This window comes from Gadus macrocephalus, chromosome 21 (assembly GCF_031168955.1).
Source record: "Gadus macrocephalus chromosome 21, ASM3116895v1".
Classification (NCBI taxonomy): Eukaryota; Metazoa; Chordata; class Actinopteri; order Gadiformes; family Gadidae; genus Gadus; species Gadus macrocephalus.
In genome coordinates, this window is record NC_082402.1 from 1,991,018 (window position 1) to 2,006,017 (window position 15,000).

Below are 15,000 nucleotides of genomic sequence, written 5' to 3' on the forward strand. Positions count from 1 at the left end.
GACCTGAGAAACATACACTGATCAGACTACACAACCCACACACACTGATGAGATACAACACAACTAACACACAACAAGACACACTGCTCAGACAACAATGCACATCATACCATGCTGAGTACTGACATAACAATCACAACGACCCAAACAACACACAACTTTATCCAAGCTAGGATGCCAGGTTCTCACGGAGCACTGGTTGCTGATTGGTCGATTGGGGTCAGGTGGGTTTGTAAAGATGTTCTTACCTGCATAAACGTCCGTCTGTGACTCGTCCATGGACCAGAAGCAGTGGTCGTAGGCAAACACCTGCAGGTCACAGGGCAGAGGTCAGAGTTCACAGGTCAGAGGTCACCGTGAGGCTGCAGTAGCATCTCATTATAAACATTGTTTTATATTGGTTATAAACATGTGATGTTCTCTGATATCAGGACTCACCTTAGGCTGGGTCCTGGTGAGGAGAGGAGAGGAGAGGAGAGGAGAGGAGAGGAGAGGAGGAGAGGGAGAAGAGAGAGGAGTAGATGAGAGGAGAGAGAAGGGAAGAGGAGAGGAGAGAGAGAGCGAGAGAGGTGAGAGAGAGAGCGCGAGAGAGGAGAGAGAAGGGGAGAGAGAGAGGAGAGGGAGAGAGGGGAGAGGAGAGGAGAGGAGAGGAGAGAGACAAAAAGGAGAGGGGAGGGGAGAGAAGAGAAGCACAAGTTAGTGGAAGTTCATTTAACACATTCATTCTCTTTATTTCATGGTGACTGAGATGTTCCAGGTTCTGGCGTCCATGCTGGGGTGAATAACATCTGCATAACGACTCCTCCTCCTATCAGACCGGGGGGCCGTTGATGAAGACTGCTCTCCCCCCCCAGCCCTCTTCCTCATCAGGACCGATGACAGCATTAAGGGCTCCGCGGTGGCCGTCAGACACCTCCTCCTCCCTCCGAGAGGAGTCAAACTGCCATCAGATGTTGTGATCAGTCCGGGGGAGGAGATGGAAGGGAGGCGGGGGGGGAGGAGATGGCGTCTCAGACCAGCTCCTCTGTGTCTCCCAGCAGGGGAGGGCCGTTAAAACACCTCCAATCTGTCCCCTCCTCCGGCGCACATCTCCGGGACTATTATGGGATGCGTTGTCCAGGGTGACATCCTCCCCGGGCTCCATTAAGCCTCATTACAAACTCTGTGTTTTTATTTGCTAAAAGACGTGCGGAAGGCAACGGAATACCTTCCTTTATTACACACCGTCAAATCATCCAATATGCAGTAAAACAAACATCTCACACACACACACACACACACACACACACACACACACACACACACACACACACACACACACACACACACACACACACACACACACACACACACACACACACACACACACACACACACACACACAGTGTGTCACTCAGCAGTGTGTCAGAGACAAACATGTTAATATAAATTGATTTGTTTATGAGTTTGCGTTCTAATGGGTCTAACTCAAATGAGTTTATGAACGTATGACTTTCTCTGAAGATGAGATCTGGACTGAAAGAGTCAACGGACCAGCTGGAGACGGAAGGTATCACTGTTATACCGTACAGCAGGAGGCTAACATCACAGGAGGCTAACAGAGCAGGAAGCTAACAGAGCAGGAGGCTAACAGCGCAGGAGGCTAACAGCGCAGGAGGCTAACAGAGCAGGAGGCTAACAGCGCAGGAGGCTAACAGCGCAGGAGGCTAACAGCGCAGGAGGCTAACAGAGTAGGAAGCTAACACAGCAGGAGGCTAAAAGTGCAGGAGGCTAACAGGGCAGGAGGCTAACAGAGCAGGAGGCTAACAGGGCAGGAGGCTAAAAGAGCAGGAGGCTAACAGCGCAGAGGGCTAACAGCGCAGAGGGCTAACAGCGCAGGAGGCTAACAGCGCAGAGGGCTAACAGCGCAGAGGGCTAACAGCGCAGGAGGCTAACAGCGCAGGAGGCTAACAGCACAGAGGGCTAACAGCGCAGAGGGCTAACAGAGCAGGAGGCTAACTGCTCAGGAGGCTAACGGTTAAGGTCGCTCTATGTGAAACATTGAGAACACATGAACAGGCCCTGACAGCAGCCATGTGACCCAAACACATGTGCTCTGGACCAATCAGAGGAACCCAAACCCGGACAAACACCCCACAGCTCCCCCAATCAGAGGGAGCCACGGCCGGTCTGTCTGAGCCCGCTCAGCCTGTGTTTGCCCGGCGTGTTTGAACAGCTCCGCTCTGACTTTATGGGAGATGTTCGAGTTGATCCTGAACAACACATACGACAGAGGAGGGAGGGAGGGAGTCACATGACTCAGCGGGAGCACGCCTGCATACCTGAGGCACCACGCCCCTGCCTGGGCCCACTTAGCACGGTGCCCAGGTGCATGCTGGGTACTAGCCTCCCTCGCACCAGGAGAAACTCACGTTCCTGACACTGCAGAGCACTGGCGCGAACACAGCTAGCACCGTGCTAGCACCGAGCTAACATAGAATTAGCACAGAGCTAGCACTAAGCTAACACCGAGCTAGCACCAAGCCCTGCTGGGCTAACGCTAGGCTGATGCTCCGGGAGGTTCAGCTAGCGGGAGGTTCCAGGTTAAAGCTCCTCTCGGCTGAAGCAACAGACAGAGGAGCTCTCTCTCTGGTCCTCAGACGGGAGAGTGAAAGTAGGATCCTGTAGGACCTGTTCAGGCCCACGAGGCAAACAGTGGAGCGTGTCTGGACACAAACACACACACACACACACACACACACTTAAAGGGGAATCTGAAATATTTTACTTTCCTGAGAACACAGACAATTCATTTGTCCCCCCTCCCTCCCTCCCTCCCTCCCTCCCTCCCCCATGCAGGTGAATGGGGTGTGTGTTGAGGGGAGATAGGGGTGAGGAGGAGGGAGACACAGCTCTGAACCAACCCTGCCGAAGCTGCCTGGACCCAGAGCCCTCACTACGACGTGTCTGAACATCAGGGCCCATGACTCCTCATCACCGCACCCAGAGACCTATCACGTATCACTCGCCCTGATTCAAACAGACCTACCGTGAATCCGATACACCTGGTTATGGAGCAGTTAGGGGTTAGACAGTACAGAGACAGGTCATTAAGGAGCAGGTAGGGGTACAGAGACAGGTCATTAAGGAGCAGGTAGGGGTTAGACAGTACAGAGACAGGTCATTAAGGAGCAGCTAGGGGTTAGACAGTACAGAGACAGGTCATTAAGGAGCAGGTAGGGGTTAGACAGTACAGAGACAGGTCATTAAGGAGCAGGTAGGGGTTAGACAGTACAGAGACAGGTCGTTAAGAAGCAGGTAGGGGTTAGACAGTGCAGAGACAGGTCATTAAGGAGCAGGTAGGGGTTAGACAGTACAGAGGCAGGTCATTAAGGAGCAGGTAGGGGTTAGACAGTACAGAGACGGGTCATTAAGGAGCAGGTAGGGGTTAGACAGTACAGAGACAGGTCATTAAGGAGCAGGTAGGGGTTAGACAGTACAGAGACAGGTCATTAAGAAGCAGGTAGGGGTTAGACAGTACAGGCACAGGTCATTAAGGAGCAGGTAGGGGTTAGACAGTACAGAGACAGGTCATTAAGGAGCTGGTATGGTTGAGACAGGTCATTAAGGAGCAGGTAGGGGTTAGACAGTACAGAGACAGGTCATTAAGGAGCAGGTAGGGGTTAGACAGTACAGAGACAGGTCATTAAAGGGGACCTATTATGCTTTTCGACTTTTATGACCTATAAACGTTGTTATAATGATTGATCGTCATGTTTAACCATGCACAAAAAACGATGTACATTTTCGGGAAACTCTTCCTCTCATCTGGGCGCTTTCAGCCTTCTCTGTCAACGCTCGGTTTCGTCCTTCTCCGCCCCCTCGCCCCCCTCCTGCCAACCCAACTCCGTTGTGATTGGTTACATTCCTTGACGCGCGCGCGCGGGTAGATTTGACCAGGCATATGGGGGCGCGGCAGGAGTGCCTCTACTTGGATGATTTCCCGGAAATGTGAGCAAGTGAATCGCAAACGTTGTCCCGAGTGTTTAGCGCTCTGCACAGCCACCCCAGACTGTCAGCAGGGAATACGTCGAAATGCATGTACGTCATTATTTGACACTTTAGTATGGTTAAACATGACTATCAATCATTATAACAACGTTTATAGGTCATAAAAGTCGAAAAAAAAAAAGCATAATAGGTCCCCTTTAAGGAGAAGGTAGGGTTAGACAGTACAGAGACAGGCCGTTAAGGAGCAGGTAGGGGTCAGGGTTCGTCTTGCTCTAGGATGAGTCCGACCCCATGAGGTCTAGCTGCTCCTCTGACTCTAACGGGTTAGCCAGCCCTCGGCTCGGCCGCGGAACGGAGGCTAAGAGAAGTCTTTGTTTAGGGAACGGAAAACTAGTGGAGGAGCAGGACAGACACTCCCTCTGTTCAGAGAGGGGGAGGGGGGAGGGGGAGGAGAGGAGGAGGGAGAGGAGAGGGGGAGAGGAGGGAGAGAGGAGGAGGGGAGGAGAGGGGGAGAGGAGGAGGGAGAGGAGGAGGGAGAGAGGAGGAGGGGAGGAGGAGGGAGAGGAGAGGGGGGGAGGAGGAGGGAGAGGAGAGGGGGAGAGGAGGAGGGAGAGAGGAGGAGGGGGGAGGAGAGGGGGAGAGGAGGAGGGAGAGGAGAGGGGGAGAGGAGGAGGGAGAGAGGAGGAGGGGGAGGAGAGGGGGAGAGGAGAGGGGGAGGAGGAGGGGGAGGAGAGGGGGGGAGGAGGAGGGAGAGGAGAGGGGGAGGAGAGGGGGAGAGGAGAGGGGAGAGGAGGAGGGGGAGGAGAGGGGGGGAGGAGGAGGGGAGAGGAGAGGGGGAGGAGAGGGGGAGAGGAGAGGGGGAGAGGAGAGGGGGAGAGGAGGAGAGGGGGAGAGGAGGAGGGGGAGGAGAGGGGGGGAGGAGGAGGGAGAGGAGAGGGGGGGGAGGAGGAGGGAGAGGAGAGGGGGAGAGGAGGAGGGAGAGAGGAGGAGGGGGAGAGGAGGAGGGAGAGAGGAGGAGGGGGAGAGGAGGAGAGGGGGAGGAGGTAAGGAGAGAGGAAGAGGAGAGGAGGAGAGGAGGAGGTAAGGAGGGAGAGAGGAGGAGGGGGGAGGAGAGGGGGAGAGGAGAGGGGGAGAGGAGGAGAGGGGGAGAGCAGGAGGTAAGGAGAGAGGAAGAGGAGAGGAGGAGAGGAGGAGGTAAGGAGGAGAGGAGAAGGGTAGGGTGGAGCTCGGGTGGAGCTCGGGTGGAGGCCGGGTGGAGGTCGGGTGGAGCTCGGGTGGAGGTAGGGCCGTACCTGGCGTCCTTACTGAGGTTGAGGTTGGCTGGGTGAAGCAGTGTCTGGTTTCCATTCATCTCCACCACACACTTAGTCTTCATCTCCCTCTCTGCTCACACACAGACAGACAGACAGACAGACAGACAGACAGACAGACAGACAGAGTGAGACAAACAGCCATGGATATCTGGAGGTAAACTGCTCCTCTCCAGGAAATTCACATAAAAAGTGAGTGAGTGAGTGAGTGAGTGAGTGAGTGAGTGAGTGAGTGAGTGAGTGAGTGAGTGAGTGAGTGAGTGAGTGAGTGAGTGAGGGAGTGAGTCTGACTCAATGTTTTGCTAGGATAAACATCCCTGAGAAGTTAAGTTCAAAGGTCTCCACACATTCCTCTTCCCCCTAGAACCAGGAAGTGCATAGGAAGCAGTCCTCGCCACGACTCATCTGTTATTCTAACCTCCTCTCTCCTGGTTGTGTCGTCTCTGTTGTTCAGCTCTGTGTGTTGTTGTTCAGCTCTGTCTGTTGTTGTTAAGCTCTGTGTGTGCGTTGTTGCCCGCAGGTTATTGTATCTATGAAGTTGCATTGATTGGCCTCATCCCGGTCACGCCCTCACAGGGCTGCGGTTCCATCCCATAATGCACCCTCAAACCGCTGAGGACAACAGCCGCCTACCGCAGCATCTCGTTACCATGGACACGTGTTTACATGTCAGCGTGGGGCAGGCAGTGATGTCACACCCCATCCCTACCGCTCCCACTCAACTGTCACCACGCCGATCACGACTGACTGTCGTTTACCACGCAGAATAACTTATAATATCTTTACAACTATAACTCCATAATAACAACGCTAACAGTGTGTGAGTGAGTGAGTGAGTGAGTGAGTGAGTGAGTGAGTGAGTGAGTGAGTGAGTGAGTGAGTGAGTGAGTGAGTGAGTGAGTGAGTGAGTGAGTGAGTGAGTGAGTGAGTGAGTGCCCGTCCCGGTCGGTGACTCACCTCTCCTGTTCATTGGCCGAAGGCGGACCGCCACCTTCACGTTGGCGTGGTTCAGCTCCTCCATGACCTGAACACACACCAGTAAAACACACACCAGTTTAACACACCGCTATAACACAACACAATAACACAACAGTATAACAAAACACTAACACACCAGTATAACACAACACTCTAACGCACACCAGTATAACACACACAATGATAATATATATATATATATATATATATATATATATATATATATATATATATATATATATGTTAAGTTTGTGAACACGGAACTTCCACGTCAGGAGTGCATCGTCCCCACTGGTCCGGCGGGTCATTAATTAATCAGATACGGGACGTCCCGTGCAGGGACGTCGTGCCCGGTTACATGTTACCGCTGGTATGTTGTTGACGTGTGTTTCTTATGTGCGTGTTTCTGTTGTGTGTGTTTCTGTTGTGTGTGTTTCTGATGTGTTTGTGTTTAGTGCACGGCTCTGACCGGGGAGGGAAGTACGCAGCTCGTGTCCCCACTCTCCCGTACCTCGCAGGGGCTGCCTACGCAGACACCTTCACGTCCACCTCGGCTCTGCGGAGCACACACACACACACACACCAAACAACGCACTAAAACAAACTAACACAAACCATCGCTGGCAGTGTCTCCGACGCGTCGAGGGGAACGGACAGCGAGGCGCTGAACACAGGTCGGTGTGAAGTGTAAAGACTTACGAATGACGGCCGCTCGCTTCCACCTGTTGAGTTTCCTGATCGGAGCTCGGAGCGGATTTGCTGCCGTCGGGTTTAGGGGCTGCAAGACGGCAGATCTCCACCCAGCGGGGGCGCTGCAGCCTCACTCTGATCCGCATGGGCTGGAGATCTAGAAAGTTACTGATCTAGGAAGTTGTAGATCTATTAATTATAGATACATGAAGTTGCAGATCTATGAAGTATGAAGTGGAAGATCTATGAAGTTGTCGATTTATTAATTATGGATCTATGAAGTTGTAAATCTATGATTTTTTTAATCTATGAATTGTAGATCTATTAATGATAGATCTAGGAAGTTGTAGATCTATGAAGTTGTAGATCTATTAATTATAGATTTATGAAGTCGTGCATCTAATAATTTTAGATCTATGAAGTTGTAGATCTATTTAATATAGATCTATTTAGTTACAGATCTATGAAGTTGTAGATCTATGAAGTTGTGGATCGATGAGGTTGAAGATCTCTGAAGTTACAGACCTAAGAAGTTGTGTATCTATTAAGTTACCGATCTATGAGATTGTAGATCTATAAACTTGTATATGTGTTAATTATAGATCTGTAAACTGTAGATCTATGTGAGGATGTAGATCTATGCTCTAAACTCGCAGTTTAAAATCATTGCACAAGGCAAACAATTCATGAACGTTTCTTGTTTTAAACATGAACTATGCCAAATGAGGTTTCACATGTTTTAAAATGATGAAACAAGAAGAATGTATTATTTTACATGTTGGTTATTCGCTTTTTAACCAGCACTATTAAGTCTTCAAAAAAAAAAGAAGCAATCTGTTTAAATGTTCTGCGTTTGAAACCTCAATAATAAGTGGAACGTGAAATATAAAGTATAAACTTGTTGAAAGTCGAGTATTCTGTGATCCGTTTTACGACAGCTGCTCCCACCGTACGGCTCAGCGTGTGTGTTCGTGTTGTGTTGATATTGTGCGTGTTGTTGGTCCTCATTACGCTCTTTCACACACATTACGCCTCCTTAAACCAGACGACCTCATCGGACTACGACATGGGGAAGCCGAAGAAGAAGAGTGAGTCTATGATATATCTCTCTATCCGGAGCAATGTCAGGTTATTAACTGTGTCGCTGTAGCTTGTTGCTAATGCTAACTCCATTCGAACATGTCAACATGAATCCTAACCCTCATAACATACCTGTTATGTTAACATGAATCCTAACCTTAACCCTTCATAACCGACCTGTTATGTTAACATGAATCCTTGCCGTCACTCATCATAACCTACCTGTTATGTTAACATGAATCCTTCCCATAACTCTTCATAACCAACCTGTTATGTTAACATGAATCCTTACCGTAACTCTTCATAACCAACCTGCTATGGTAACATGAATCCTAACCATAACCCTTCATAACCAACCTGTTATGGTAACATTAATCCTTACCGTAACCCTTCATAACCCACCTGTTATGTTACCATGAATCATAACCTTAACCCTAACCCTTCATAACCTACCTGTTAAGTTAACATGAATACTTACCGTAACTCTTCATAACCCACCTGTTATGTTACCATGAATCATAACCTTAACCCTATCCCTTCATAACCAACCTGTTCTGTTAACATGAATCCCAACCCTTCATCTTCTCATGTCTTAATGAACCTAAACCTAAAGTAGTTTATGGTTACAGGGGTCCCTCCTTTCAGAGTATGACGGAATAATGATGGGTCCAAATGTAGAACTTGATGACCTCCAACCTAAACTAACCATCTCTAATCTAACACCTAAATGTAATCATCTGTAACCTAATACTTGTATAATATCTCAAACCTATTATCATTACTGTAGTACCTAAACCTCTTATACATTATCGTAAGACGTAACCAAACCCTCCTTAAGATTACAATCATACATAACCTAACCCTTTAACATTACCATCATACATAACCCTCTCACATTACTGTTATAAATAACTAACCCTCTGCCACATTACAATAGTACCTGAACCTATGATTACCGTACGACCTGAATGGTGCGTTCTCTCATTACCGTAATACCCGAATGGTGCGTTCTAACATTACCGTAATACCTGAATGGTGCGTTCTGTCATTACCGTACTACCTGTATGGTGGGTTCTGTTCTGTCATTACCGTAATACCTGAATGGTGCGTTCCGTCATTACCGTAATACCGGAATGGTGCGTTCTGTCATTACCGTAATACCGGAATGGTGCGTTCTGTCATTACGTAATACCTGAATGGTGCGTTCTGTCATTACCGTAATACCTGAATGGTGCGTTCTGTCATTACCGTAATACCGGAATGGTGCGTTCTGTCATTACCGTAATACCTGAATGGTGCGTTCTGCAGCTGACCTGAGCCGCGCTGAGCTGATGATGATGACGGTGGCCGATGTCATCCAGCAGCTGGTGGAGGCCCACGAAGAGGGGCGGGACATCAACCTCAACAAGTAAGAGTCCCCCTGGTAACCATGGTTACCTTCATCTCAGAGAAGATGGGGAAGTATGAATCTGGTACTTCTGGAGGTCGTCCTCGTGGGTTCATCGTGTCTCCCCCCCCGTCTCCCCTGTCTCCCCCCCCCGTCTCCCCAGGGTGAAGACGAAGACGTCGGCTAGGTACGGCCTGTCCTCCCAGCCCCGGCTGGTGGACATCATCGCCGCCGTGCCGCCGCAGTACCGCCGCGCCCTGGTGCCCAAACTGAAGGCCAAGCCCATCCGCACCGCCAGTGGGGTGAGTAGAGACCCCCCCCCCCCATCCCCTAGTGAGTACTGACACCCCCCATCCCCTAGGGAGAGCTGACCCCCCCCTCACCTCCTAGGGAGAGCTGCCCCCCCCCCCATCCCCTAGGGAGAGCTGCCCCCCCCCTCACCTCCTAGGGAGAGCTGCCCCCCCCCATCCCCTAGGGAGAGCTGCCCCCCCCCTCACCTCCTAGGGAGAACTGACCCCCCCCCTCACCTCCTAGGGAGAACTGACCCCCCCCTCACCTCCTAGTGAGTACTGACCCCCCCCTCAGCCCCTAGTGAGTACTGACCCCCCCCTTACCCTCTAGTGAGTACTGACCCCCCCTCACCCTCTAGTGAGTACTGACCCCCCCCTCACCCCCTAGTGAGTACTGACCCCCCCTCACCCCCTAGTGAGTACTGACCCCCCCTCACCCCCTAGTGAGTACTGACCCCCCCTCACCCCCTAGTGAGTACTGACCCCCCCCTCACCCCCTAGTGAGTACTGACCCCCCCCACCCCCTAGTGAGTACTGACCCCCCCCTCACCCCCTAGTGAGTACTGACCCCCCCCACCCCCTAGTGAGTACTGACCCCCCCCTCACCCCCTAGTGAGTACTGACCCCCCCTCACCCTCTAGTGAGTACTGACCCCCCCCTCACCCTCTAGTGAGTACTGACCCCCCCCCCCACCCCCTAGTGAGTACTCACCCCCCCACCCCCTAGTGAGTACTGACCCCCCCTCACTCCCTAGTGAGTACTGACCCCCCCCCCACCCCCTAGTGAGTACTGACCCCCCCTCAGCCCCCCCCCCCCCCTCACCCTCTAGTGAGTACTGACCCCCCCATCCACCCCTAGTGTGTGTGTGTGTGTGTGTGTGTGTGTGTGTGTGACGTTGTCCTCTGGTTCCAGATCGCGGTGGTGGCTGTGATGTGTAAGCCTCATCGCTGTCCTCACATCAGCTTCACCGGGAACATCTGTGTGTGCGTGAGCTTAACGGTGCACCATCACATCAGCTTCATGTGGACATCATATATAAGCCTTTCTAAATGCTTTTCACTTTCACTTTCACTTTCAGTTTAACGTTATGTGCATGCTTCCACACACTCTCTGATTAATTAAATGTCCAGTGAAACATACCAGAGATACTGCAGATACAGGACTGACCCGGTTCATTCATAATCCGATTTATTGATCTGTATGTAATCAATGAAATGTATAATGGAGATGCAGACACTATATTTAATATCTACTATATAAACACTATCCTAGTATCTACTCTATTGATGTAGCTACTATATTTATGTTGATTATTTATTAATATCTACTATATTGATGTAGATACAATATTAATATTGATGTAGATATGATATATCTGCTATATTCATAGTTAATATTAATATGTATTCTGCTTGTGGTCTGTCAGTTACTGCCCCGGGGGTCCGGACTCTGACTTTGAGTATTCAACCCAGTCCTACACGGGATATGAGGTGAGTTCACAACCCTGACCCTGAATCAGCTAACCCTAGGTACTATGAACCCTATCACCTAACCCTGACCCTGAATCAGCTAACCCTAGGTACTATGAACCCTATCACCTAACCCTGACCCTGAATCAGCTAACCCTAGGTACAATGAACCCTATCACCTAACCCTGTATCAGCTAACCCTAGGTACAATGAACCCTATCACCTAACCCTGACCCTGAATCAGCTAACCCTAGGTACAATGAACCCTATCACCTAACCCTGACCCTGTATCAGCTAACCCTAGGTACAATGAACCCTATCACCTAACCCTGACCCTGTATCAGCTAACCCTAGGTACAATGAACCATATCACCTAACCCTGACCCTGTATCAGCTAACCCTAGGTACAATGAACCCTATCACCTAACCCTGACCCTGTATCAGCTAACCCTAGGTACTATGAACCCTATCACCTAACCCTGACCCTGAATCAGCTAACCCTAGGTACAATGAACCCTATCACCTAACCCTGACCCTGTATCAGCTAACCCTAGGTACAATGAACCCTATCACCTAACCCTGTATCAGCTAACCCTAGGTACAATGAACCCTATCACCTAACCCTGTATCAGCTAACCCTAGGTACTATGAACCCTATCACCTAACCCTGACCCTGTATCAGCTAACCCTAGGTACAATGAACCCTATCACCTAACCCTGACCCTGAATCAGCTAACCCTAGGTACAATGAACCCTATCACCTAACCCTGACCCTGAATCAGCTAACCCTAGGTACAATGAACCCTATCACCTAACCCTGACCCTGAATCAGCTAACCCTAGGTACAATGAACCCTATCACCTAACCCTGTATCAGCTAACCCTAGGTACAATGAACCCTATCACCTAACCCTGACCCTGAATCAGCTAACCCTAGGTACAATGAACCCTATCACCTAACCCTGACCCTGTATCAGCTAACCCTAGGTACAATGAACCCTATCACCTAACCCTGACCCTGTATCAGCTAACCCTAGGTACTATGAACCCTATCACCTAACCCTGACCCTGTATCAGCTAACCCTAGGTACAATGAACCCTATCACCTAACCCTGACCCTGTATCAGCTAACCCTAGGTACAATGAACCCTAACTGACCTCTCTCTCTCTCTCTCTCTCTCTCTCTCTCTCTCTCTCTCTCAGCCTACCTCCATGAGGGCGATCCGGGCGCGCTACGACCCGTTCCTTCAGACCCGACACCGCGTCGAGCAGGTGAGAGAGGATAAGAGGTCGATTGATGTGCTGATATGTGGATGTGTTGATTGATGTTTTGATTAGTTAATTGACATGTTGATTGGCAAATTTATAGACTGCTCGGTGAATGATATGCTAATTTCTTTGTTGATTTGTTCATTTATTTCCTGATTGATTATGCTGATTGGGTGGTGTGTTTATATTTATGTGTTGATTGGTTAATTGGTTGTTGATTGGTGTGTTGGTGTGCTGATTGGTTAATTGGTTGTTAATTGGCGTGTTGATTGGATGGGCTGCAGCTGAAGCAGCTGGGCCACAGCGTGGACAAGGTGGAGTTCATCGTGATGGGCGGGACCTTCATGGCGCTGGGGGAGGAGTACAGAGACTACTTCATCAGGAACCTCCACGACGCCCTCTCAGGACACACCTCCAACAGCGTGGCCGAGGCAGTCAGGTGACCGCTGCTAGGCCTCTGATTGGTCATCGTCAAGTCTGCCCCCTCCGGTAGAAGGGAACTCTGAGATCGAAAAATTTTAATGGGTTTCAATGGAGAGAAAGTAATTATTTTCTGGTCCCAGCCTTTATATGCCCCGGATTACACATATGTTGTTTGTGGATTTAAATGATAATTTTTCATGTCAAGAGTTTGACCGTTTATTGTGCAATTGTTCAGTTAAGGGCTGTAGAGAAAACACAATCAGGAAGACTACACGTCTCGTATGTGACGTCAAGCTCCCTGCGACTGACGTGGACAAGAGCGACAATCTCCCCATCGGCATAACTGAAACTCTACATGCCCTGATTTATAATGGTTTTCACCTCTTTCGATGCTGTTGTCCTCCCCTTGGAAAAGTGCGGTGAAGTAGAAAGAAAATAATTACTTTCTCTCCATTGAAACCCATTCATATTTTACGATCTCAGAGGTCCCATGGGCTATACTGGAAGGGGCGGACTTCTCTATAGGTGATTGAAAACATGAATTATTCCATAACATGAAGTACTGGTTAATAATAATATAACATACTGGTTATCATTAACATGAAGTGCTGTTTATCATTAACATGGCCTATTGGTTATCAATAACATGACCTATAGGTTATCAAAAACATGACGTACTAGTTATAATAATATAACATACTGGTTATCAATAAAATGACGTACTGGTTATCAATAACATTGCCTATAGGTTATCAATAACATGACGTACTGGTTATCAATAACATGGCATACTGGTTATCAATAACATGACGTACTGGTTATCAATAACATGGCATACTGGTTATCAATAACATGACGTACTGGTTATCAATAACATGACATACTGGTTATCAATAACATGACGTACTGGTTATCAATAACATGACATACTGGTTATCAATAACGTGACGTATTGGTTATCAATAACGTGACGTACTGGTTATCATTAACATGCCGTACTGCTTATCAATAACGTGAAGCATTGGTTATCAATAACGTCAGTTATATAAGAAGATGTTTCTGATCACCTCCTGCTCACCTGATCAGTAAACAGACCAGTGGTGTTCAGCTCATTGGGTTAGTAGGCCAGCCATGTCACAGTGCTCTGAACCACATGATGAACAGCAGATAAACATCTGAAGGGCTGGTCGAACCGCCTCAACCCAGACACACACACACGCACGCACACATGCACAGACACGCACACAGACACACGCACACAGACACACGCACACAGACACACGCACACAGACACACGCACACACTCGCATAACCATTCACAGTTCTGTCGTCGGCCATCAGATGGCAGTGTGTTACAGCTGTGGAAGTGGAGAGTTCTGCCCTCGAGAACAGTGTGTGTGTGAGTGTGTGTTTTGAGACGTGTCTCCGCCCACTGGCGAGATCACCTTCAGCCAATCAGACATCATTCTCCCCCAAAGCTCCAGCCCCCCAACCTGTGAACACACACACACACACACACACACACACACACACACACACACACACACACACACACACACACACACACACACACACACACACACACACACACACACACACACACACACACACACACACACACACACACACACACACACACACCCCTCTCCTGGTATCAGTGTGTAGATATCACAGCCTGAGGATTCCTTCCCTGATGGGACCGTTTGACCAGAACCACATGTCTGTTTGTATGCCACTGTATACCTGTGTGTGTCTGTGTGTGTCTGTGTGTGTGTCTGGTGCCTGTATACCTGTGTGTCTGGTGTCTGTATACCTGTGTGTGTGTGTGTGTGTGTGTCTGTATACCTGTGTGTGTGTGTGTCTGTATACCTGTGTGTGTGTGTGTGTGTCTGGTGCCTGTATACCTGTGTGTGTGTGTGTGTGTGTGTGTGTGTGTGTGTGTGTGTGTGTGTGTGTGTGTGTGTGTGTGTGTGTGTGTGTGTGTGTGTGTGTGTGTGTGTGTGTGTGTGTCTGTATACCTGTGTGTGTGTGTCTGGTGCCTGTATACCTGTGTGTGTGTGTGTGTGTGTGTGTCTGTATACCTGTGTGTGTGTGTGTGTGTGTGTGTCTGTATAC

The 15,000-nt window shown here is 49.5% G+C and overlaps 2 protein-coding genes and 2 long non-coding RNA genes across 4 annotated transcripts in view; 2 read left to right on the top strand and 2 right to left on the bottom strand.

Annotated features, from left to right (window-relative positions):
- Nucleotides 1-1,144, bottom strand: part of LOC132450305 (kinesin-like protein KIF13B) — a 23,241-nt gene extending 22,097 nt beyond the window's left edge. Inside the window, 3 exon segments of the mRNA XM_060042385.1 lie at nucleotides 190-309; nucleotides 439-451; nucleotides 1,017-1,144. Of these exon segments, the coding sequence (XP_059898368.1) occupies nucleotides 190-309; nucleotides 439-451; nucleotides 1,017-1,144 (261 nt within the window).
- Nucleotides 1,145-5,235: 4,091 nt separating this feature from the next.
- Nucleotides 5,236-6,887, bottom strand: LOC132449491 (uncharacterized). Its single transcript, XR_009523589.1, has 3 exons — nucleotides 6,748-6,887; nucleotides 6,258-6,324; nucleotides 5,236-5,373 (listed from the first exon to the last, which is right to left on the bottom strand). It is a non-coding gene; the product is annotated as an uncharacterized LOC132449491 (long non-coding RNA).
- Nucleotides 6,888-7,580: 693 nt separating this feature from the next.
- Nucleotides 7,581-15,000, top strand: part of elp3 (elongator acetyltransferase complex subunit 3) — a 19,144-nt gene continuing 11,724 nt past the window's right edge. Inside the window, exons 1-7 of the mRNA XM_060042386.1 lie at nucleotides 7,581-8,056; nucleotides 9,357-9,456; nucleotides 9,599-9,737; nucleotides 10,638-10,708; nucleotides 11,152-11,215; nucleotides 12,397-12,465; nucleotides 12,747-12,901. Coding sequence (XP_059898369.1) covers nucleotides 8,035-8,056; nucleotides 9,357-9,456; nucleotides 9,599-9,737; nucleotides 10,638-10,708; nucleotides 11,152-11,215; nucleotides 12,397-12,465; nucleotides 12,747-12,901 — 620 coding nt within the window. The 5' untranslated portion in view covers nucleotides 7,581-8,034. The remainder of the gene's footprint in view (nucleotides 8,057-9,356; nucleotides 9,457-9,598; nucleotides 9,738-10,637; nucleotides 10,709-11,151; nucleotides 11,216-12,396; nucleotides 12,466-12,746; nucleotides 12,902-15,000) is intronic.
- LOC132449492 (uncharacterized) overlaps nucleotides 12,908-15,000 on the top strand; it is a 4,317-nt gene continuing 2,224 nt past the window's right edge. The window contains exons 1-2 of the long non-coding RNA XR_009523590.1: nucleotides 12,908-13,542; nucleotides 13,634-15,000. The exon at nucleotides 13,634-15,000 is cut by the window's right edge and continues 1,267 nt beyond it. This is a non-coding gene — a long non-coding RNA (uncharacterized LOC132449492). The remainder of the gene's footprint in view (nucleotides 13,543-13,633) is intronic.